The sequence below is a fragment of the Ochotona curzoniae genome, unplaced genomic scaffold (genome assembly GCF_017591425.1).
Source record: "Ochotona curzoniae isolate NIBS_2020 unplaced genomic scaffold, NIBS_Ocur_1.0 scaffold_4506, whole genome shotgun sequence".
Lineage (NCBI taxonomy): Eukaryota > Metazoa > Chordata > Mammalia > Lagomorpha > Ochotonidae > Ochotona > Ochotona curzoniae.
The window spans coordinates 69,973,480-69,998,215 of record NW_024467119.1 but is presented as its reverse complement, the minus strand read 5'-3'; the positions used below and the strand labels follow the sequence as shown (position 1 = coordinate 69,998,215).

At 38.0% G+C, this 24,736-nt stretch overlaps 1 protein-coding gene across 3 annotated transcripts in view; it reads left to right on the top strand.

Annotated features, from left to right (window-relative positions):
• The window catches only part of INPP4B (inositol polyphosphate-4-phosphatase type II B), a 377,559-nt gene that overhangs the window by 321,698 nt on the left and 31,125 nt on the right, over nucleotides 1-24,736 (top strand). For all 3 annotated transcript variants that reach the window (XM_040967293.1, XM_040967292.1, XM_040967290.1), the window contains one exon: nucleotides 6,982-7,136. In XM_040967293.1, coding sequence (XP_040823227.1) covers nucleotides 6,982-7,136 — 155 coding nt within the window. The remainder of the gene's footprint in view (nucleotides 1-6,981; nucleotides 7,137-24,736) is intronic.

Genomic DNA, 24,736 nt, shown 5'->3' with positions numbered 1-24,736 from the left:
GCTTTTTGAGTCCTGACATGGCAACCATTGGACCTTTGCTCATATGAAATAGATGATTTTTGTAGAATATCTATATCCTAAATCCTTTTATAAGGAACATGTCTTTTCATCAGAAAGGCATAAAATGGACATCTTTGTGAAGAATGTCGTGTTCGTAGTTTCCACAATGTTAAGTCTTATGAGTTGGAACTCAGTCTATTCATTTTTGGGCAACAGTATTTGAAACAGCTTTTTCCCTACCATCAGCCACTCTTAATAATAAAATATTATTTACTGCCTTCTGCAAAAGAAGAATGAAAAAGTTGCCATAAGGTATAGTAAAAACTAATTTAACAAGACCAATGAAGAGGAAAGATGCTTGAGTTACTCTACATGCAGTTCTGGAATCCTAGGGAAGAACATCAAAAGGAAAATTATGAAACACTTCTTTTTTTTTTTAAAGATTTATTTTTATAATTTTTTTTTATTGGAAAGGTGGATATACAGAGAGGAGAGACAGAGAGGAAGATCTTCTGTCCAATGATTCACTCCCCAAGTGAGCGCAACGGCTGATACTATGCCGATCCCAAGCCAGGAGCCTCTTCCGGGTCTCCCACGCGGATGCAGGTTCCCAAGGCTTTGGGCCGTCCTTGACTGCTTTCCCAGGCCACAAGCAGGGAGCTGGAAGGGAAGCGGGGCTGCTGGGATTAGAACCGGCGCCCATATGGGATCCCGGGCGTGCAATGCGAGGACTTAACCACTGCGCCACCGCGCCGGGCCCATGAAACACTTCTTTAAGGCTTTTTGCTTCACTGTTCAAATTTAGGACTATTCTGCATTAGTGTTCACTTAATAGTTCTTTCCTTCATTATGACTCCTCTTTGTATCGCTATAGACTAATATGGTGGTTAATTTTTTTTCTAATTTCATTTTATGACACAGTTTCATAGGCTCTTGGATTCCCCCAACTCCTCCCCAAACCCTCCCCCCATGGTGGATTCCTCCATTTGTTGCAGTAGTACAGTTCAAATCCAGTCATGATTCCTTCATTGCAAGCATGTACCATGCATAGAGTGCAACATCTTATTGTCCAGATAAATTCAATAGTTTTTCGGGAAGACCATCCCTGATCTGAAAGTAGAGCTGGCAGAAGAGGATGAAAAGCCCATCCAAGGAAAACCCACAGCGTAACATCAACAGCAATTTACAACATTATGGTGTTAAATGACATGGTATTGAGTGACCAGTGTGATAGAAAATGCAAGTTCTTACCCACCTCCTGTGACTGCTTCATTGACTTTTCTTTCTTTTTTTTAATTAATTTTATTGCATTATGTGACACAATGTTAAAGGCACTGGGATTCTCCCCACCCCTCCCCGAAACCTTTCCCCATAGTGGATTTCTCCACCTTGCTGCATTACCACAGTTCAAATTCAGTTGAGGTTCTTTCATTGGAAGTATTTACCAAGCATAAAGTCCAGCGTCTTATTATCCTAGTGGGGTCAACAATTTCTTGGTGAGACCATCTCTGGTCTGAAGGTAAAGCTGGCAAAGTATCATCCCAATCAATTAGAAGCTCCGACATAACATCAACAACCATTTACAACCTTATGGCATTAATTGATATGGTGTTGATTAACAATATGTTAATAAGAAATTGCGGGTTCTTAACTACATCCTGTGCCTTTTTCATAGATATTTCAATTTTTAGTTTGTATTCAACCGGATACCATACACCTCAAAATGGCTATACATTACTATTCAGATGTCTCGTCTATTTTTATTTTAGTATTTAGCTGTTTATCATCAGTTTAGGTACAGAACATTTTTTAGGATGGGTGTGCAGAGAAATCCCCAATACCCCAGTGAGGCGTAACTAATCTTTGTGTCCCACCTAGTGAGGTATGATTGAGTCCACGCTGGCCATTTCCTGTTTGATTCCAAGCTTTCCTTTTTGTTGTCTGTCCATTCTAGGTTTTTTGTTGGTTTGTATGTTTGTTCATTTGTTTCGAGGGGTTTCTGGAGCGATCCTAATGATCACCGCAAGGGAGGGTGGGGACCCAGAGCCGGAGCTAGGCAAGGACTGGAGAGAGCTTGCCTCCCTAGTCCCAAAGGAAGTTTATTATTCTTCTGTTTCTGCAGACCGCTCAGGGCTCCTGGTTGTCGTTCCGATGACGCTGATTTCTGTACGGCAGAGTTTGGACTTCTTCCATCCCCTGTGGAGGCTCCAGATGGGGGTGGGTGACCTCAGAGTTCTCGGCCTCTAAAGGCACTCCTATTCCCCGTGGTCTCCTTGGCAGTTGGGATGTAGTCCTTGGTGTCCGTACTGAGAGTCCTGTAATCTATAAAACAACAATTAATGTGAGTCAGAAAACTTATTATCTAAATCAAAGAACTGTAAAACCTAAAACACTCTTAATACCCTATGTTACTCGGTCCTGGGGAGGGAATGCAGGAAATCTTCCATCTCCCTAAAAAGTGAGAGGAAGACATGAAATATAGCCTATCAGGATCAAACCTGATAACCCATAGATAACAGACTCGAGTTGGCACTAGACAATATAGTAAAGCTACACAGGCAGAAGTGGGGAATCGGGAGCGAACTTGAAAGCCTCTTAACAGGAAGTCATGCGTATGGAACTTGGGGGGCGGGGGGATCCCAGATTGGAGCGGGTGGACAGGAGGAGGCTCGTATCCCAACCCTGAAGACTCCCAGATCCACACCAAGCTTCATTGACTTTTTAATTTTAGTTTATATACAACTGGCTGCTATACACCTTAAAATGGGTATAGGGTACTATTCAGCTGTCTTGTGTCTATTTTCATTTTTATATTTATCAATTTATAGTATTCAAGCCTAATTTTTACTGAACTTGGCGAATTTTAGAATAGTCCAAACTGGCTTAAAACTCTAACGAGCCATATGTTAACAATTGAGGCGCAGAACAGTTTTAGGATGGGTGTGCAGAGAAATATTCAATGCCTTATTGAGGAGTAACTAATCTTTGTGTCCTACCTAGTATTGTATATGTGAGTACAAACTTCCTTCAGGACTTGGGAGGGGAGCTTTCTCTGGTCCTTACTTAGTTCCAACTTTGCTTTCCCACACTCTTGCAATGACCATCAGGGTTGTGGCAGAGGCTCCGTCCCCCCACCACCAAAAAAATTAAATCAGATAGACAGAGACCATTAGGGAAAGCTTAGAACCAGACAGGAAAAGCTTAGAACCAGACAGAAAGTGGTCAGCTGTGGAGGCTAATTCTTACCAAGTTTTTGAAACAAGTTGTTAGTTTTTTTCCCCCATTTAATTAATAGCATGAAAGTAGCTTGGTTGTTTACCAAGGCCATCTGACAATTTAGGACCAAAGAAACATCTTCATACATGCATATGTCTTAATATATGTAAATAGAGAAATTAAGGGCATACACATACAATCACAAAGCATATATTCTTTTGCAGTTTACTGTTTTCCCATCTATATATTAAATAATTTCTCAAAATCCCATGCTTTTCTAACATACTTTTTCAATATATGCTCTTATTAAATATGGTTTATGGTATACCATTAGACTGGATGAATAAGTTGGTTTTAAATCTTACATTACATAAAAGAACTTAAGGTGAAGAAGTATAGAATTTTATGTGTTCCAGGAAGTCTTAATCTCTGTTTCTATTTAGTTTAGTGTGTGTCTAATAGGGATGATATGTTGATATATTCATTGTTGTTTTTTAAATAATATAAATAGTCCTGTGAAAATTCATACCAAAATAGAGGATTCCCAGAGTAGCTAAAACAATCTTAAACAACAAAAGTAAAGGTAGAAAATACACAATATCAGACATCAAGATATACTATAGGGAATTTGTGATCAAAATATCCTAGCATTGGCACAAAAATAGATATCCTTATCAATGGAACAGAATAGAAATGGGTAGCAAAAAGAAATGTAGAAACAATCTATGGAAAGCTAAAATGAATTGGACCTTAGGTTTACGTGGAATTGCATTTGCATCTTAGTTCTGCGTAGTTGTGTGAAATGTGCTTGACCTAACTAAATCTACATTTCCTCACCCATCATGATAACAAGTTTGGATATTTTGTGTGATATTGAAAAGTGGTTCACTTATCTTATGAGGATTTATGTGGATGTTTAAAATCTCATCACTTTAGGGCAGTAGTTTGGCCTGGTGAATGAGCAACCAGTAAGGATGATCATAACCTCTAGAAGAATGCTATAAAAAACTATGTTGAAACTGAGTAGGACTGGCTCATGGAACCCCTGGTATGTCCAAAATCTGGCACTGGGAGGGGTTCTGATGGAGGAGCCTGGGCAACTCCTCTGGCAGGACACAGTTCCTGCAGGTAAGCGCAAGAAGCATAATAGGAAACAGCCCAGAATAGGCCATAGAAAGTTTCCCACTGGCATATATTTGGCATGGGTCAGAGGCAGACCAGGCTGAATCAGTTCACGTCATCCACTGGCAAATCCAAGCACCAGAACAGAGTGTTGGTCCAGCCAGGTTCAGTCACGACAAAAACCAGTGCACAATACGGAATGCCAAGGTAAGGTTGCCTGTAGGAGATGTGACTGCAGCACCCAACCAGCATGCCTGAGAACCAGGAAGGGAGGGGGCAGAGCCGGCAGGGGGAATAAGGCAGGGTCCCTTTGCTGGAGAGTTACTCCCACTGGAGAGCATGAACTGGGATGGAGGCAGACCAGACTAAGCAGGGCTACAACACTTGTGCGCCTCATGTGGACTAGATCAGCGAAAAGCCAGGCTAAGCTGATTATTTTTACTGGTGCAAGCATCAATTAGAGTGGGTAAGAGTTGTTTGGGCTTAGCCACAGCATCAACTGGCAAAAGCTGGCACTGGGGGCTAATTCTGTCAAGTCAAATGCCAGAACCACCTCAAGAGTACATAATCCAGGAGCGAGAGACCTGGGAGGGAAATAGTGGGCTCATCCCTCTTGGGTTACCACTCCCACGGTAGGGCACGAAAACTAGGACAGGGGCTGGGGTGGCTAGACAGAGAGGCACTCAACAATATCCGTGAGGGCTGTATAGTTGAGCCTGGTTGGGTGCAACAAAGCTTCAATACCCATTGACATGTACGAGAGCCAAGGGGGATGTGGGACAGACTGGACTAATCTGCTATGCAGACTGGCAAACCAGGGTAGGGAGCAGGCCTGGTGGGGTTTATTGCGGGTTGCTCCAACTAGGCTGCAGTTCCCACTGGTTTATGTGAGGGCTGAGTGTATGCTGGGCAGAACCAGGCTGCACTGCAACACCCATTGGTTCCAGTGGAAGTCAGGGCTGAAAGCAGAACCAACCCAGCAATTACAACCACCAGCTGATCGGGGCAATGGACTGTGCCGGACCCTGTGCTTCCTAGAACACACAAGAATCTGGTCTGGGAATAACCTCAGAGTTTCTTTGGGGATCTCCCCAATCGAAATGCTGGACTCAGAACCCTAACCAAGAAAAGATAAAAGATAGAACAAGTCAATCAACCACCTCAGCTATATGTTGGCAGTGAAATATTGGGCAAATGAAGACTCTATGAGGGACTGTGTGTGTCATTCAGGGGATTCTTCAGCGACCTCATCTGGCTTGGAGTGGCGAGATTGGTAGCGATTCATAACTGTTGAACTATCAAAATCACATGAGCAAGTATCTAAGAGCATGCCCCACATCCAGGACTTGGGGTGGGTGGGAAACTGGGTGCGGCTTCTCCCTCAATATTCACCTCTACCTCAGATGCATGAAGGAAACAATATGGAAATAATAGTCTTGCCCACTTCCCTATAGCCCTTGAGCCTTTTTCCCCTAATTAACTATGTAAAAATTGTCAAAAATATAATTAACAGGGATGGGAATGTGTGCTTGCTCGCTCTCTCTCTCTGTTGCTCGCTCACTCTCACTTTCAAATAAGTTTGTTAATCTCATAATGTAAAAAGCAAAATGAAAAACTGAATTAGATATGTAAAATAAGAGGATAAAACTAGTTAGAATTCAAATCATGTGTCCACCTCTGGGTACGTGAAGTTGTTGCTCCTGAGCTATTTACCTATAAGCATGCACTGCAGCTCCAGTAGTTTCTCAGTGGCAATTTGTCTTCTGCTGGGTCTTCCACAACTCATATGGCTTCACCACTCCCACACCCTATATATACATACAAGCATGCACACATACATATATGTGTATGTATATACATATAAATTGATTTTTAGCATTTAAAAATTTATTTTATCTTATGATTCAGCTGCATAGGTTCTGGGATCTTCCATCTCCCTTTCCATGTACCCTCTCCCCTACTGACTTCTGTCCTGGTATTGCAATGGGTAGTCAGGTTATATTCAACAGTTTCACTGGGATTCCATCTTTGGTCTGGATACAGAGAGTCATACTGATGTATGTCTCCACATCTGGGTACATCAGTCTCTGCTACATTTCTATTATACAAACCCTTAAATACAGGGCAAAAAAAAAACGCAATCTGCAACAGGGAGAAAAAAGGAACATTTGCATCAACATAAAGCTAAATTACAGAATGACCAATGTGTCACAAAAGTAATGAAAAAGAAAACAAAAAAGCTTCTTATAGAAAGTAATAGCACTGCATGAGCTATGTGTCACTGAAAAAATAACAAAACAAGAATGACAATAAAAACGAGAATATGAATATCCATGAGATGTAGCAGAAACAGTGTTGAAAGGGACAGTTACAACATCAGGTGCTTACAAACGATCAAAATATGAATTATCTATTAAGGAGTAACAAGGACTTATTGAAATAGACACTAATGAATAGGTAAAATTCACAGCAAAAATAATTGGATTTAAAGCCAAAAAACTACAAATTGAAATAAATTGAAACAGTTGACTTCCTGCAATTACCACAAATTCATGCAAACATTTAATGTTTAGGATTGTTTAGGTCACCGTTTGACAATAACCTATAAATGAATAATCAACTGTGTATGTGTGTGTGTTACAGATTTGTCGCAAACTAAATGGCATCCGTTTCACTTGCTGTAAAAGTGCCAAAGACAGGACTTCAATGTCAGTTACGCTGGAACAGTGCTCCATTCTGAGGGACGAACACCAGTTGCACAAGGACTACTTCATCCGGGCGCTGGACTGTATGAGAAGGTATCCATCTGTCTTAAATCTTGTGTTTCATTTAAGATCATTTTGAGTTTTTTTTTTTTCCCAAGCTACATATTTATTACAGGAATAAATAATTAGTAAGTTGATTATATTTCTGTAGCTTATAACTGATGGCATAAGAGATACAATTGTTTCCATATCCTCCCCTTCTCTTTTAGGACGTAAAAGAAAATGTACCCATGAACACATTTGATGATATAAATGGACAGTATTTTTCATTCGCTCCAGTTCATAAGCTCTGAATCCTTAGATGCAACACTCAAAGAGTACAGTCACTCAACAACTAAGTAGACATAAGTATGCGCGATGTACAACTAAGCCATTACCAAGACAAAGCCTTTGCAGTCATGACTGACAGATGGGCTTCCCACCGCTTATAGGGTGTTTGGGTCAGAAACCAGAAATCTACTTCCCAAAATCGTTTTCATATCATTCATCATATAAAGGAGATAACACTGACACTTAGAGTATTCACACTGCTACTCTGATGATATTTGCAATGCTTTGCCCCAAGTCATGTTTCTTGATTCATTTCTATAGTAATTAAAATCTAAGACATAATGGGAAAGAAAATGTGCCTCATTCACAATGTCCATCAGCAAGGGCATATGTTAATTAAAAAGTTAAATGAAATTGTCTTTCCTTAAAAGATTAGTTTAGAATCACATCAAGAGATATGGAGTAGGTTCCCCATTTCCAGAAATGAATGTCTAGTAGTGAACTGGAGAGGCCTGCTGCTGACCTGGAATAACTTTTACTTTCGTTTTTTTCTTTAAATTATTGCAGTCTTTTTTCAGTGGAAATGTTGGTGCTTATCTGTGTTCATTCTCAGCTTGTATGCTTTTCCACTAGGGAGAGATTTCTGTGGTCCTCTATTTCACTGCATTTCATATCTCTTGACATTTTCATTGATGAGTGAGTTCCATCAGAATTTTTTGACAAATGTCCAAGGTTGTCTTGGACTTCTGACATGAACATCTCAGCCATGTAAAGCACATTTGGTTGGTATATTCTTTTCTCTAATATAATGTCTCAGCACTAATTGTAGAAATCTGCAATCTGAGAATTAAATCCCCCAAATATGCAGGAAAGTACTGCATACATCGCTGTGGATGGTACTCAGGTGCTTGGTGAGGGGAACAGGAGCCTCTGCTATGGAAATGCAAGGTACATTGCAGGATTCATGTGACTGAACTAGCAAATTGTCTGGAAGTTTAAATAGTCACAAGTTTACATAAGGTAAGAATAAGATATTAGCCTTAATCCTAAGATATTACCAGACAAATAATAAAGTGTGCATCTCTTTTGCAGCTATTGCACTAAACCACATACTTTGTTATTGTACACAATTGTTCAGACTCTGACTTACGTCCTCAGCCAGTTGTTCATGGCATAAAATTGTTATGGGCTGATTTTTGGGTTGTAAAGTGAAATAAGGTTTCAAAAACATTATTCAAAATTGCTGAGGTTCCTAACTTCCATGTCTCCACTTCTCTGGTAATCCTCTTCTTGAGTGTTCCACTTTGTTTTAATGTTCAAATTTTATATCTATAAAGGTATCATTTTGTATACATGCAAGGGTTACATGGCAGTGTGAGGATTTGTCTCTGTGTGTATACATTTAAAAAACAAGATATGTTCTGTTATTTAACAGTTACCCTTTCTTCCTCTCTGGGTGTTCTGTTCATGCCTCAAGATGATAAGCTAATCAACTCTCGCAGCAAAACAGTGTAGTTATCAGGTTGGATTTAGGAGCCAACTGACCTGAGTTTAAATCCAAGCCAGATGTCACTTACTAGCTATTACAAAGTTCATCTCTGTTGCTTAATGCTGTAGGTAAATTAATCAGTCTCTTGATGTGTTAGTTTTGTCATATGTAAAATAGTCATGATAGTAGTTGTCACCTCTTAGAATCATCTTGAAGATTAAGTGAAGTCATAAGTGTAAAGTGATTAGAGTTCTCTTTGGCACACAATAAATTAAGATTTGCTAAATAAAGTTAAAGTCATGATATTGCCGTTCAGCTCTCCCAGGCACAGTAAAGTCTAGCTGGTTATAATTTTCATGTCCTTATGTTTATGAACACACACAAACAGTTTAACTCCAGCAGTAAATATGCTGGTCAAGCTTAGATAAGAAATCAAATCTAATATTTTACCAATTTAACAAAATAACTTTTTTATTAAATAGTGGCACCTTATAAACCTGTATATGTTTACAAATGCTGTGTATGTTATGAAAGATTACATTCAGTTGGTAACCATTTAAATAATGAAGCAAATATCTGAATGTTTTGCCACAATATCACAAAAATACTACTAGAATCTTGATTTCTTAGTGTGTATTTCCAAAGGTTTATTTACTTATTTTTTTGAAAGGCAGAATTATAAAGATACAGGGAGAGATAGAGGGAAAAGGGAGTCTCTTCTCCATGAGTTCACTTTCCAATGATATCAGTTGGGGCTCGAGCAGGCAGAAGCTAGAATCCAGGAACTTCATCTGTCTCCCACATGGATCCAGGGGCCCAAAGACTTGGCCATGTTTGGATGCTTTTCTGGGCCCTTTACCAAGAAGTTAGATTGGATGTGGGGCAACCAGGACTAGAACTGGTGATCATGCGGGATGCCTTTGCCTCAGGCAGTGGTTTAACTTGCCACACCACTAGTTCTATTTGAATATTATTTTCCTCCTCCTCCTGGTTATACTTTAACATTTTTCTGTATCAAAAGTAACCACATACTGTAACTTAAATGTACTTTGTATGTATTTAACAACTTCAAATTTGTTACTTTCAACAGAAGTTATACGAACTTAAACTTTTAGAAAACTGCCAAAACAGAGTATCTGATCAAATCCTGATATCTTGCAAAGACTACTCTAGCTTTAGAATATGAACTCTTTAATCTCTGCCTTATCCATCACATTCTCCATTATATTCAGGCATTAGGTATGGTGTTTTGTCCAGAATAAAATAAATACAAATCATAGTTGAATAAACCAAGAGAACCCCACAGAAGAATTTGTTCTGCTGGCTTCTGATGTTCAGAACAATTAAGCATCTTCTTTCTTTTGATTATTAAGTTTAATTTTAATAAGTACTTAACAGATTCATTGTAATTTATCGATATAAATATAAGAATATAATAAGATCCCTTTTTTCACTCCCTTGTATACTCTATTTTTCTCCTTTTCTGTCTCTTTTTCTCTTTCTTTTTCTAACTTTGAGATAATACATTTTGGTTTGCAGTATAATAAAGAGCTTAATACTTCACCAAATAAGTATAACAAGTAAAAACTAAAAAGGCTAACAATTCAGACAATGACTATAAACAAAATTGAATAGAAAAATCACCATGTCACTTATATTCTGTATGCTGTAAAGTGATCACATATAATCAAAACTGTAGCAGTATGATGTTGCTAATTACTGGTTTAACAAAGATATAAAAATTATATAGACTATATTCACAATGGCACTTGTACACAGACATATCTTTTATCTTATTTATTTATTTTTTATTAACTTTGCTTTTTATAGATTTACTTATTTCTATTAGAAAGGCAGAGTTACAGAGAGAGTAGAAGACATAGAGATATTTTTCTGTCCGCTGGATTACTCTCCAAATGGCCAGAGCTGAGCCAATTCAAAGCCAGGAACCTCCTCTGTGTCTCCCATGCAGACACAGGTGTCCGAGGAATTGAGCCAGCCTCAGCTTCTTTCCCAGGCTGTAAGTAGACAGCTGGATCAGAAGTGGAGCATCCAGGACTAGAACCAAAGTGCATGTGAGATGCTCGTCCCATGGGCAGACATTTAACCTGTTAGGCCACGGTGCCGGTCAACTTGTTATTTGGGGAGATTGTTTGTTTTGAATGTTAGCTACCGCATATAAGGGAATGAAGGTGGCATGGGTCCTGTGTCTGATTTACTTCACTTCATATGATGTCCTCCAGTTGAGTACATTTTGCTGCAAATGCTAGAATAATATTTTTTATTATTATTTTTCTGAATAATATTCCTGTGTGTATGTGTGTGTGTGTGTGTGTGTGTGTGTGAGTGTAGCACATTTCCTTGTTCCATTTATCCCTTTTTGGAGACTTTAGTTGATTTTAGAGTTTGGCTGTTATTAACAGTGCTGCTATAAACACAGTGGTGCAGGTATTTCTGACTTATTGGATTTAAGACTTTTGAGTGTGTGAATATGTATATTATTCCCTGATGGGATAGCTGAATCATATGATAAGTTTATTTCTGTTTTCTAAAGAGATCCCTACATTTTTTTCCATAGAGGCTACCATAATTTACATTCCCTACAATAGAGTATAAGTGTTCTGTTTACATCCTCACCAACATTCGTTGCGCTCTGCTTTGGTTATTGGTCTTTTAATATTATGTTTCCAATAGTGTTCTTACATAGCAGTTTAGCTTTGTCTACAAAGGTGACATGTACATTGCTGTAGCTTGTGGTCTGTTTATGGTGATCAGAAATGATGCTCAAATACTCAATCCAATCAGACTCCCTTCAGTGCTGTTGTGTGTTGCTCATGTGTTGGGGCATGCACCCAATGTTGTGGAATTTTACTTATCCACTGCCCTTCATTTCCAGTAGGCCCTGTTAGTATCCAGTAGGCCCTTCAGGTCATCCAGGAAAGTATGGAAACTTACCAAGGTTCTCCTTGTCTCTGGCATTTCCAAAATCACTGCCTCTTGCCTCACTGAGGACTGTGGCCTCAGGCCAGCTGTGAGACTTGCTGTTATGATTAGTCTGAAACTAATGGCAATATAAGGTTGCCAGTAGGCTTTTTACTTCTACACTGCCCTTAAAATTCCCATCAGGCCCCTTGGATAGTGAAGTTGTCCGAAACGCTCTACTGCTATGCACAATGATTTTTCTAGACATTTCTCAACTTATTGAATGATTTTTCCTGATTGCCAGGAATCTGAAGTGGTAAGTAAGCATTTTGGTGCAACTAGTTAAAAGATTGCTTGGAACTCTGGCAGTTCCATTTTGTTTCTTGGTTACACCACTTCTGTTCAAGCTTTTGTGCTAATGCAACTTGGGAGGCAATAAGGAGATTAATCAAGTACTTGAGTGCTTGCCACCCCCATGGGGGCAGCTGAATGGAGTTCTAGGCCCTTATTTTCATCCTGAACCAACACTAGCTATCCCCTTCCCCACCCACTTCCCATCTCTCTCTCTCTTTTTTTTTTTTATTCTCTGTCTTTCAAGGACATTGAAGATGAATAGATGAATTTTCATAAGTAAGTAAGTAAATAAATGAATAAATATTGGAGCATCTATTCTATTTGATACTCTGTGTTTGATGCCTGTTTCAAGCTCATGAGTCCAGTTATCCGCTAATGCAGACACCTGCATGCAGCAATGTTTGCTCCAGTGACTGAATCCCTGCCACCCAGGAGACCCTCATGGTGTTCTTGCATTTGAGCTTTGGCTAGGTCTAACCTACCATCTTAGGCAATCAGAAAGTGAATTTGTAGGTGAGAGCTCACTTATTCTATCTCTGAGAGCTCACTTATTCTATCTCTCTTTTTCTCTCTTAAATAATAAGTATATTCTAAAAACAATATGTGTACCATAACCCTTTTGGTGCTTTTAAACTGAGTATTCATTTAATTAGCTACCACATGGTTTGGAATTGAGATCTGAGGTAAATCTAGGCATCCGATGTTTTTTAAGCACTTCATAGGCATTCTGGGCTACCAACCAGGAATTTTTTTTTAATACATTAAAAATTATTTCTGTATGTTTGAATTTTAATTTTACTTAATAGCAGCTGTAACTTAATTTATCTTTCATCTTTTCTATTGCTTTTCTGGAATTTTTCTCTGGAGTTTTATAAGTTCATTAAGGTAGTTATATCATTATCTCTCCTAATTTTGTGTTATCTGTCTATATATATGTGGGCCGAAATTTTTGTTTTTCTTTGTTCACTCCAGTGTTCCCAACACATAGAATAATACCCCTTGATATAAGTTTTTAGTATCTAATTGGTGGGAAAACGAGTAAACAAAGGAATAACATAGGATTCTAAATCCTTTAAATGTTTATTTCTTCTTTATTGGAAAAACAGATTTACAGAGAGAAGGAGAGAGAGAGAAAGATTTTCTGTCTGCTGGCTTACTCTCCAAGTGGCTGCAATAGCTGGAGCCTTTCGCAGGCACATTAACGTTATCCATAGAACTAAATTGGAAGTGGAGCTGTTGTCGTAGCTTCAATTCCTTTCATGAACCTTTTAAAGCCTGCTGATAGTAGGTAATCTTGTGTACGTATAGATATTTGAAATTAAGCTATGAAACTGTCACTCAATTATGAAATATTCATATCCCCAGTTCCAGAGATGGAGTTGAATGTTTCACAGAGTTTCTGATCTGAATTCAAGTAAGTAGTAAATCAAGTAAATTCAAGTAAATTCAAGTAAATCAGTGACAACCTTAACTCATGGTAGTAATTCAGTCTTTTTCTACACTCTAGTACAGTTGATGATCCTTAACACAGTTTAGTGTGTTTCACCAACATAATAATGTGAAAGCAAAGGTTACTACTGCAAGCTGACCTTTTCACAGGGATATGTGTGATGATACTGTTGCAAAGCTAGGCAGTAATGACACTGTTGCAATGCTGGGTGGCTGCCAGGATCAGTAATTCCCAGCTTGCCACAGGGTCACAGGTACAGGATAACATGCCACTAAGTTGTAGCTTTTGGTAGGTTCGGAGTATTAAATGAATTTTAAACTGTGATAACTTCAATGTAGTATCTGATTATTGGGACGTAACATCTTAGTCTCAAGAGCTTCTGCAGGTGCACACTCCTGACACAGATTCTAATAACAGCCTGATAGGCATGGCAGAAGGGCCTCCTCATCTTCCAAAGTCATCAAAGTTCCTAGGTGGATTTCACTTTTAAAGGGTCCAGTGGTTGAAAGCATTGGTTCTCAACTTTCATCAGACTTAGAAAAGGTAGGAAAAATAAATCCTGCAAAGAGGAGGATCTGAGATGGAAGCTGATTGGAGAATCTCTTGAATAATCTATCTTCATAAAACTACCTATTACTTAAGTCAACAGGTGACATTGATGATGTTATGCCAAGACTCAAAGCCTGATATAGCCATCCCTTCGTTCAGTTTTGAAATGTTTGTGTGAGGATGAATTTTCCCATGAATATCTGCAATAGAATTTTGCAAAGAATAGCTAAGTATTTGCAGATTATTTCTAGCAAAGGCAGATAATTATTCAGTCTTTGCTTATGGAACTCCATTGAATGCTAAAGGCCATTTCATCCCAATGTTCTTGCAGAGAGCAGGGCATCACATTTTTGTATTTGATTAATAAATGATCATATTGAATTAATGATAAACTTAATTCAATATGTTTCAGCAAAAATACTTTTGCTGGGAAATTTAACTGTCACTATAAAGTAATTTAACACAAAAATTCCAGTGCACAGTTATTTCTTGTAACACAGACTCTGAAAGGAAGTGTGTGCAATATAAAAACATGGCACCGTTTTGCTCAATTTTCTGCCTTTCATTTGCTTACTGCTCCATTATTCTGTGAATCTGTCACTCTTTAATGGCTCCTTAGAATTAAGATAGTTGATATGCCATTAGTAAGGTAAATCAGGATAAGGTTCAATATGCAACATATCTATCACCATAAATAGTTTTACTCATTTTATTTTTTTCTTTTTTTAATATCTTTATTTTTTTTCTTTTTTTAAATATCTTTATTTTTTAATTGTTAATAACATTGTATTATGTGATACATTTCCATAGGTGCTTGGATTTTCCCCTCTCCTCCCACAACCCTTCCTTCATGGTGCATAACCACAGTTCATGTTCAGTTGAGATTCCTTCATTGCAAGCACACACCCAGCATTGAGTCCAGCATCTTATTGTCCTGATAACTTCAGCGGCTTCTTGGGGAGGCCTTCCCTGGTCTGAAGGTAGAGCTAACAGAGTAAAATCCTGGTCAGTTAAAAGCCCCAACAAAACATCAGCAACAGTATATAGTGTTATGGAATTGATTGACATAGTACTGAGTAAACAACATGTTAAAAATAATGCAAGTCCAATTTTTCGAAACACATGTGTTGAGACAGTATCAATGACAGGATCAAAAAATTACAGGTTAAATTAAGGCAAACATGTGGTATCTAACTTTTTGGGATTCGCTCATTTCCCTTAGCATTATAGTTTCCAGTTGGGCCCATTTAGCCACAAAGAACTGCATTTTGTTTTTTTAATAGCTGAGCAGTACTCCATGGAGTAGATGAACCAATTTTAGTGGATATTTAACTCAAAAAGAGATGTAGTAAATTCCTTAAGCATTACTGGATTTTATTCCTGTATTGAATGGTATCCTCATTATATTGTGTTGCCAGCCGCATCTGTATGTACTGGCTACATGCCGTACCCAAAATGGCGCCGGCCGGAAAAGCCACACTTTGGTTCCTGGTGACGTAGCTTTCGTGGTACTGCGCAGGCGCCTAGCACATGCCCAGTGAGCTGAGGCGTGGCCGGCGCATGAACACTGGGACTGACGAATCCAGTCGCCCAGGACCCTGCGTAATCATGACGCCGACCTATCATCGGCGGAGGCGGGGCCAGTCAGCACATAAGAGCAGACAGCCTGCCGGGTTCGGAGCCTTTCCCTCCTCATCTTGGTGCGCGCAATAAAGATTACCTCAGAAGACTTCACTCGCGTCTGCCTCTTATCGCCGGACGATAAGAAACGTGGGCGCGACAATATTGGAATCTGAACTTTATATTTTAGGGAAACATTATGTGGAAAACATTTGGCTTTATAAAAATAAGTGACAATCAACAGAGGTCAGTAGAGATTGTGTGTGCCAAACTTTCTGGCTTGTGGGATTCACCTTTTGCATAGTGTAGTTATTTGATGTTGATATGGAAGCATTTCTTGCATCTTTCAGTAAACTTGCACCTCAGCTTTTATTGAATCAGTTTGAGGAAAACTTTAATTTCTTATTATCTCATTTTTAGAATACAGAGGAGAATTGTAACCATTGCCATTGGAATTGAGGCTTATTTTTTCCACTATTAAAAAAAACAGTCGGGCCCGGCGCAGTGGCGCAAGTGGTTAAAGGTCCTCGCATTGCACGCCCAGGATCCCATATGGGCGACGGTTCTAATCCCGGCAGCCCCGCTTCCCTTCCAGCTCCCTGCCTGTGGCCCGGGAAAGCAGTCGAGGATGGCCCAAAGCTTTGGGACCCTGCACCCGTGTGGGAGACCCGGAAGAGGCTCCTGGCTTCGGATTGGCATAGTATCGGCCCGATGCGCTCACTTGGGGAGTGAATCATTGGATGGCAGATCTTCCTCTCTGTCTCTCCTCTCTGTATATCCGCCTTTCCAATGAAAAAATAATTAAAAAAAAAAAACAGTTGTGTTTTTGCAAAACCATATGATGGGGCTCATTTTCAATTATCACAAAGTGTTACACTTTTGATTAAGAATTTCAGTGATGTTTTTGTTTTGTTACTCCAGTTGAAATAAGCATAGATGAAGTTACCTTAATCATGGCTAATTACATTTAAGCTGGTTCCATTTTTTCCTTTTTTAGAAAACATACATATATATATATATATACATATATATATATTTATTTATTTTGTGATACAATTACTTAGGGCCTGGTATTTCCCCTCCATCTCACTGAATCCCTTTCTGCACTGATTTCCCCTAAATTAGTGTAATATTTAGTCCTTCACAAACAGTCATAGGTTTGGCATTCTGCTATTTAAGTGTATCCTGACATTACAATATTTTGCTTCAGCAATCAGCTAAGTGAAAAATACTGCAAAGGACGTACTTCTCTAGAAACCACATTGGAGCAAAGATCTTTTAGAGAAATCCCTTTTAAAACCCTCTGTTTTAGTAGGGAAATGATCCATGTTTTAGCACTGGGGAAATGAACTGAACCAAGGAGTACCCGTGGAAAGAGCTTGTTATCCTTAAAGATACAAGGCTTGAATGATCTGTGGGTAGGAGCAGTTCTGCCAACCTTCAGAATCTGTTTATGTGCCTAGAAGGCAGAGACAGAAAGTGATTTTCAAATCTCATTCCTTTGACTGTGCAGTGGATTTTACCACCAGTACACCTGAACAGTTATTTATTTTAGTCATCCCATAGGCAGTGGTATCCATGAATTCGCACACCAGAGGTGCCTGTTATATGTATCCTCCTACACAAGAAAGTGAGCCCAGGTTATTAAATTCATATATTTTCAGCATACCAGTGGAAAAGTCTAGGTGTCTACCAGAATACATACTATTCTTTGTGATCATTAGCATAAGGGTGGTATCTGATTCGCCATAATGATAGTGGTGCATATGAACATATGTGTGATTTTGTTTGAGTTTTTAATTTTCCATTTGAAGAGACTAGTAAATCACGGTCAATATCTGACCCATCTACTTCAAAAACACATGGGGTCTTCATAAATTCATGAAAAATGTGTATGAAGAAGTGATACATAAATTTCCACTTTTAAAGTAAACATAAAATTCCATTTCTTCATGAATTTTTTTGAAGCCCTTTAGCATATCATGGTCAAATAGAGCATCTTTTAATATAGTAGCCTAATTTCTGATTTAAATTTATGACATTATGTTTACATTTACTGCTTTTCACTTTTATCCTTGATATTTTACTGACCTGATTTATTCATTTAAACTGCCTCTATTTCCTTTGGGAACAAAGCAGAGAAAAATACTTACATAGCAATAAAATCAAGAAAACCAGTCTCTATATCCTCTTCTCCAGAGTCCCGAAATCTAGTCTAAGCATTCGATAAGCTGAATTTCACTACCATTTTTTCACACTGCCAAAGTTTAGTTTTTATTTCCCCAAATTTATATGCTTCAGAACTATGTGTATCTTTCTGGTTGAGAAAAAAATATCTGTATATCATTGAAAAATTTGAAAATCACCTTGACCATCCTTTTGCTCTTAATAGAAAACAATAGGTTTCATCTTTGTTTCAGCTTCTCTTCCATAATTTATGTAATACACTCAGGTAGCATTTTATAGTAGTTTTATTTAATTTATGATAAATTTGTTTTTGGAAAGACTAGAAAAAGTGTGAGAAAGAGGCATAACTGCTGTCAAGAGATACAATTGTCTGAAAAAGATGTGAATGTCTTCCTTTTCAAAAGAAATGAGTTAATGCTACAGCATTTGCTCTTGAAGTATTTCCATTTATAGAAAACTCCAGGTATCTCAGGTCACTATAAAAATGAATTTTTCCTAACAGCAAGAATGCCAAGTGCATATGTAAAAGGACACAGATTATTATATATGACACGGTCCTAATGTCCAGATATAATTAAGGTAGATGCTGTGTAGGAAGCATTTCTGGGTGACTGAAACTGGAAAACTGAAACTGCAGCAGGCATTTGATGATTTTAATGTTCCATCTGCTGAGGCTTAACCTTGCACATGTATTATTATTCTGCATATTAATAACATCAAAGTTGCTGTGAATGGTGTAGTTACTGAACAGAATTGAGCCTGTTTTCCATGATAAGCTTATTAGCGAATAAAATATATGATATATTGGAAGAAAATAAACATGGTTTGATTCCACATGGCTTTTGATGAACTAACACTGTAGTAAGGATGCAGCCTTTACACTTGTACAGTATGGAGACACTGTGGAAAATTGGAAATGAATTCTGAATCATGGTGCTTTGTTTGGGAGTTAAATAGGCCCATTCACGAAACTATATGCTTGATATTCATGTAGTAGATTAGAAATTCCATTATGCAATCTTTAATGTTCCTTTTATAAACTCAAGTTTATATTGCAAAGATCATGATTTCAGTTCATAATGAAAAGTATAAACCCTGTGTCTCATTTCTGTTTGTGGCAAGCTAAAAGAAATTTGTGGGTTTGTTTTCCCACTCTGCTTTATTTTTTATGATAAATGTGTGTATGTTTAGTTTGCTACCTTTGTTCTCATCCTCTGAATAGCAAAAGAAGGAAATATTAATAACCTGGCACAGACACAGAAATGAAAGGAAAAGGTTCCATTCTATTCAAAAGCCTTAAGAGTCTGGGAATGTTAGTACATCAGTGCCTATGAAAAGAAGCTTATTATATATATGTGTTTTATTAATCTCAATTTTAAAGTTATTCATTTCTATTCAAATATAAATATCTCCAACTAAATCATGTACTGATATTAGTATGTTTTCCAAATTTGTTGATAAGCTCTATAAATTTCTACCTGGAATTTCATAAGTAAAGTAAAGTTTGGGGAATAGCATTCTGGCCTGTATGGGCACAGATTCAGGTCCTAGCTGCTCCACTTCAGATACAACTTTCTGCTAAAGTGCCTGCGGAATCAGAAGAGGCTGGTCTAAGTATGTGGGACCCTACATTGGCTGCGAAACCTGGAGGAAACTGCCGGCTCCTGGCTTCAGCCAAATTCCCATCCATTGTAACAATTTGGGAAATGAAACAGTGGGTGGCGATTCAGTATAATTTTGTTTGTTTTTAAGCAGATATTTGACTTAACAAATCCATTAGCACAAAGAAGAGATACAAAACTTAAAGGAATCTTGGGAAAGTCTAGGTTTATGTCATGGAGGGCAGAAGACCAACAGAAGCTGTCTAATGAACTTAGGATATGGTTGTATGTACCCTCTGTATGAATTCCTGGCTAGGTCGAGTGGTCGTCTAGGTGGGAGTCTTTTCTGTTTCAGAACCCATCTTTCTTCTTGACATGGTCATGTAAACTAATTTCAACCACCAAGCAGGAAGATAACCTGTTGCATGGCAAGTGGTCTGTACTGCCTGCAATGTTGGTTTCTTCTTTAAGAATCGTGCTTGGCAAGATGATAATAGCTGCAAAACAATCATTACTGCAATAGAATTTTCATGTAAACACACAGGAGTTCTTCTTTGGCTTTGTGTCCCCATTGGTACCTGCTTGCTTGAAGTCAAAAGAGAATATTTAAACATAAGAAAAAAAGAATATTAATTTATAAAGACAGTTCAAATGTTTGTGCACTTCTGCATGATGTATACGCTAGGTCTATAAAAAGGTTTTTCTCTTGAATCAGTTTTGGAAACCAGATGTTTTCTGGTCCCCAATGTAGACATTTATGTTAAGGAATATATTCATCTAGGAATTATATTTTTTAAATCTTGACTTTGTTCTTAGGTCCATGTTAGCCTTTCACCTAAGCTTTGCAGATGTTTCCTTAGGAAATTTTGTACTGGGAGTCTAATAAGCAAGGCTCAGTGTTCTCAGGCATAGTGTTGCCATGGGCAGGGGAGGATATGCTAGTGCCACATAATGTCTGCCTTGTACAATGTGAAGAAATAAGCTTTCCAGAGCAACAGTGAGGATAAGTATAGAATTACTACTCCAAGAGTGATTGTCTTAACTCAAAACTTCATTGCTAGGCGTGTATGTGGGGATAATAATTTGGCAACTTGCAAGACTTATCCTCCAAAAAAAGTAACTGAAACTGAAAAGTGATTGGAGCAATCCTTTTACATCATTATTTGATTTTTTTTTAGAAGCCAACATGATAGATATTAATAAATGCAGTATATATAAAATATAGTTGTGCATTATATCACATATTGTGAATTATTAATATATGCTATATAAAATACTAGAAATGTTGACCATTCTTTTTGGGTATAAACTAATAATGTATAATATATCAAACTATTAGAAAATTCTATTTCTCTTTCTTAGAAATTTAACCATGTTTCTAAATTGTACTTTCTTTCAAATTGCAAAGTCAGTATCACTTCTGAGAGATGTGCTTTTACTTTTAAACTACTAAGTGCAATACTCACTTTTAAATTTCCATACATATATCTTGTTTAAAAACAAAACAAATTGAAAACAAAAGAATTAAAACTGTAGGATTAGATTTTCCAAATATTGTGAACTAATTACTTTATTGTTTTTTTTTTATTTATTGTTGCTTACATTATATTATGTAGTACAGTTTTATAGGCGCTGGGGATCCCCCCCACCCCTCCCATACCCCTCCCCCCATGGTGGATTCCTCCACCTTGTTGCATAACCATAGTTCAAGTTCAGTTGAGATTCATTGCTTGCAAACACATGCCTAGCATAAAGTTCAGCGTCTTATTGTCCAGATAAGTTCAGTGGCCTCTTGGGGAGACCTTCTATGGTCTGAAGATAGGTCTAACAGAGTAAAGATCCAGTCAGTTAAAAGCCCCAACAAGGCCTCAGTATCATTATACAACATTATGGAATTAATTGACATAGTATTGGGTAAACAATATGTTAAAAATAATGCAAGTTCCATTCTTCGAAACATCTGGGTTGAGACAGTATCAATGACAGGTTCAAAAAATAACAAACAACCAAACAAAAAATTACAGGTTAAATCAAGGCAAACATGTGGTATCTAATCTTTTGGGATTCGCTCATTTCCCTTAGCATTATAGTTTCCAGTTGTGCCCATTTAGCCACAAAGAACTGCATTTTGTTTTTTTTAATAGCTGAGTAGTATTCCATGGAGTAGATGAACCAAAGCTTTCTTATCCAATCTTCTGCTGATGGGCATTTCGGTTGCTTCCATGTTTTCGCAATTACTGATTGTGCTGCAATGAACATAGGGATGCATGTTGGTTTGTCGTAAAACAGGTGTTTTGGATATATTCCTAGGAGTGCTATTGCTGGGTCATATGGTATGCAGATCTTGAGTTGTTTGAGTGTTCTCCAGACTGATTTCCATAAAGGCTGTACCAATTTGCAGCTCCACCAGCAGTGGAGTAGGGTTCCCTTTTCCCCGCATCCTCGCCAGCAAGCGTCATTGGTGTTCTTGTTTATGTGGGCCAATCTTACTGGTGTTAGGTGGTACCTCATCGATGTTTTAATTTGGATTTCCCTTATTCCTAGGGAGCTGGAACATTTTTTCATATGTTTGTTTGCCATTTGGACTTGTTCCTTTGTGAAATGTTTGCCCATTTCCCGTGCCCATTTCTTGAGTGGCTTGTTTGTTTTGGTTTTTTGGTTGTTTTGAAGTTCTTTGTATATCCTGGAAATTAGCCCCCTATCGCCTATATCGTGTGCAAAGATCTTCTCCCACTCTGTGGGTTGCTTTTTTACTTTGTTGATTGTTTCCCTTGCTGTACAGAAGCTTCTTAGTTTGATGAGGTCCCATTTGTTTATTCTATTCTCAACTGCTATTGCTTTTGGTGTCCTTCTTAGAAAGTCGGTACCTACTCCTAGGTCTTGCAGGGTATTTCCTACATTTTCTTGCAAGAGTTTGAAGGTTTCTGGATGTAGGTTTAGGTCTTTTATCCATGTAGATTGGATCTTAGTGTATGGTGATAGATGTGGGTCTATCTTTTTGTTTCTACTTTATTGTGTTCGTGTATGCCTTGATTATTACTCTTTCAAAAGTCAGTTCTCAAACTGCCTCCATTTCTGTGCACTTGTATCTTTTCATACTCATTGCATTTTAAGGTTTCACATTTGAAAAGGACCTTAAAGATTACCTAGAGACCCTGTCAAACAAGGCAGTGATTCTTTCTACAATGTCCCTGACAGATTTTCAGCTAGACTTAACTTGTACTTGTCCAATAGCATGGGGGTTGAGTGAAGGTTGTTATTTTATGTACCATCCTAGTCCATCATTGGCAGTTACGATTTATAAAAATTAACTACATGTTATACTGAAGCCGGACACCAGATAAGTTGTAATTATTGCTGTGCTCATCTGCCTGGATTACTGTAGAATGATAAGCTTGTCATCACTTAGATGAGTCTGTTAACTATGAAGTTCCTTGCTGTGTCCTGCATAAATTTTTAAAACCGTTAAGTTATAAAAGTAGAGACCGTCCCACCTGAACAATATTACCACCACCTGTCAATACTACTTTTTAAGCAGCAGATGAAATACTCTGAATTTAACATGAAAAATACAAAGTAAAATACAACCATGACCTGTCTGCGCACCTTCTTTTCTATCTTCTCTCCTTGCCTTTCCTCCCATCTACACTCCCTCTTTCCCTTCCTTCCTTCCTCCCTCCCTCCTTTCCTTCCTTCCTTCCTTCCTTCCTTCCTTCCTTCCTTCCTTCCTTTCTTCCTTTCTTCCTTCCTCCTATTTGTATAATACTTAAAATGTATCATATTTTGAAAATATTAACTTTTCTGATTTTATGCATTAAGTCCCAAATGAAGAAATAGGCATATAGAGTTTATATGATTTGTGCAAGATGTTATAGTTAAAAAGTGCCTCAGTTAGACCCATTTACTTCAAGTCCCTCCTTCTAGGAGCTTAGCATGATACATTTATATTTTTCTCTTTATTGATGAGTTCATAAGCTGCATGAGCATTCCAAAGAAACTGCCTCATTGATAACAAATGACAAAGACTTTCATAATGTCCACTGCCATCTAGAAAGGTTTCTCCCAAGCTCTACTTGAGTACTTTCTAAGTCACACTGGACTGTAAATTAATGTATTTTTATTCTTGTCATCCTGAGTCCTCAGCTATGCACAGTGTCTTATATTTCCTGTGCTCCTTAGAGTTATGGAACAAGTTTAGTGAAGAGTTCTCTCCTATGATATTCACTAAATGGACAATTAAATGCTCTGAGACTAATCGCTTGTATAAATATATAAATAAGTGGATAGTAGGAAGATAAATTTCAACTGGCCTTATTGTGTAGAGAATTGAGCTGCCACTTACAATGACCAGCATTCCATATCAGAGCACCGTTCAAGTCCTGGCAGTTCCAATTCTAATATAGTTCCCTGCTAATGTGCCTGGCAAGGTGACAGAATATGATCCAAGGAAATGGACTCTTGACACCATCAAGGAAGGTCAAGACAAAGGTTTGTGCTCCTGGTTTAAGCATCACACAGACTCAAGGGTGGTATTATTGTGAACCATCAAATAAATGTATTTATCTCTCTCTCCCTCCCTCTTTCTTCCCCTTCTTCCCTCTGCCAAAGTATCTTTTAATTAGGTGAGTCTATTTGGGCATAATCAGATAATTACATTGACGCATATTGTGCTATAATTAATTTAGAGCTGATTGTTGAATTAGCCACGTTTGAAAATTTGGGGAAATAGAATTTTGAATTTAATCATAGTCCCATTCGATTTCAACTGAACAAGGAGAAAACTGAAATCGAGAAAGGCTGGATATCAGTGAATAGTTGCAGTCATAGCATCTGCTTTAATCCATGCAGATCCACCCGTGATGCAAAAGTCCAAATGAGATTCCTGAGCTAAGTACATGTTGTACTTTTGTAGAGCAGAGTCATATATCCTTGGGGAATTTGTGTGCTACCACAAAATACAAAGGCACTTTACAGTGATCTGTTTCCCCCTGCATTATTGGGCCTAAATAAACCTTGACTGAATTGTTCAGTATGCATTGGTTCTGCAAAAATGATTTTATTTTATGCTGCATTATTATTCCATCATGGCAGATGTCATTTATCAAAAGGAGTAGACGATTCCAAATACCCTTCTATATAAAAATGCAAGACATTTTGAGTGCATGTTAAGCCTTCTTATGGCATGGTGCAC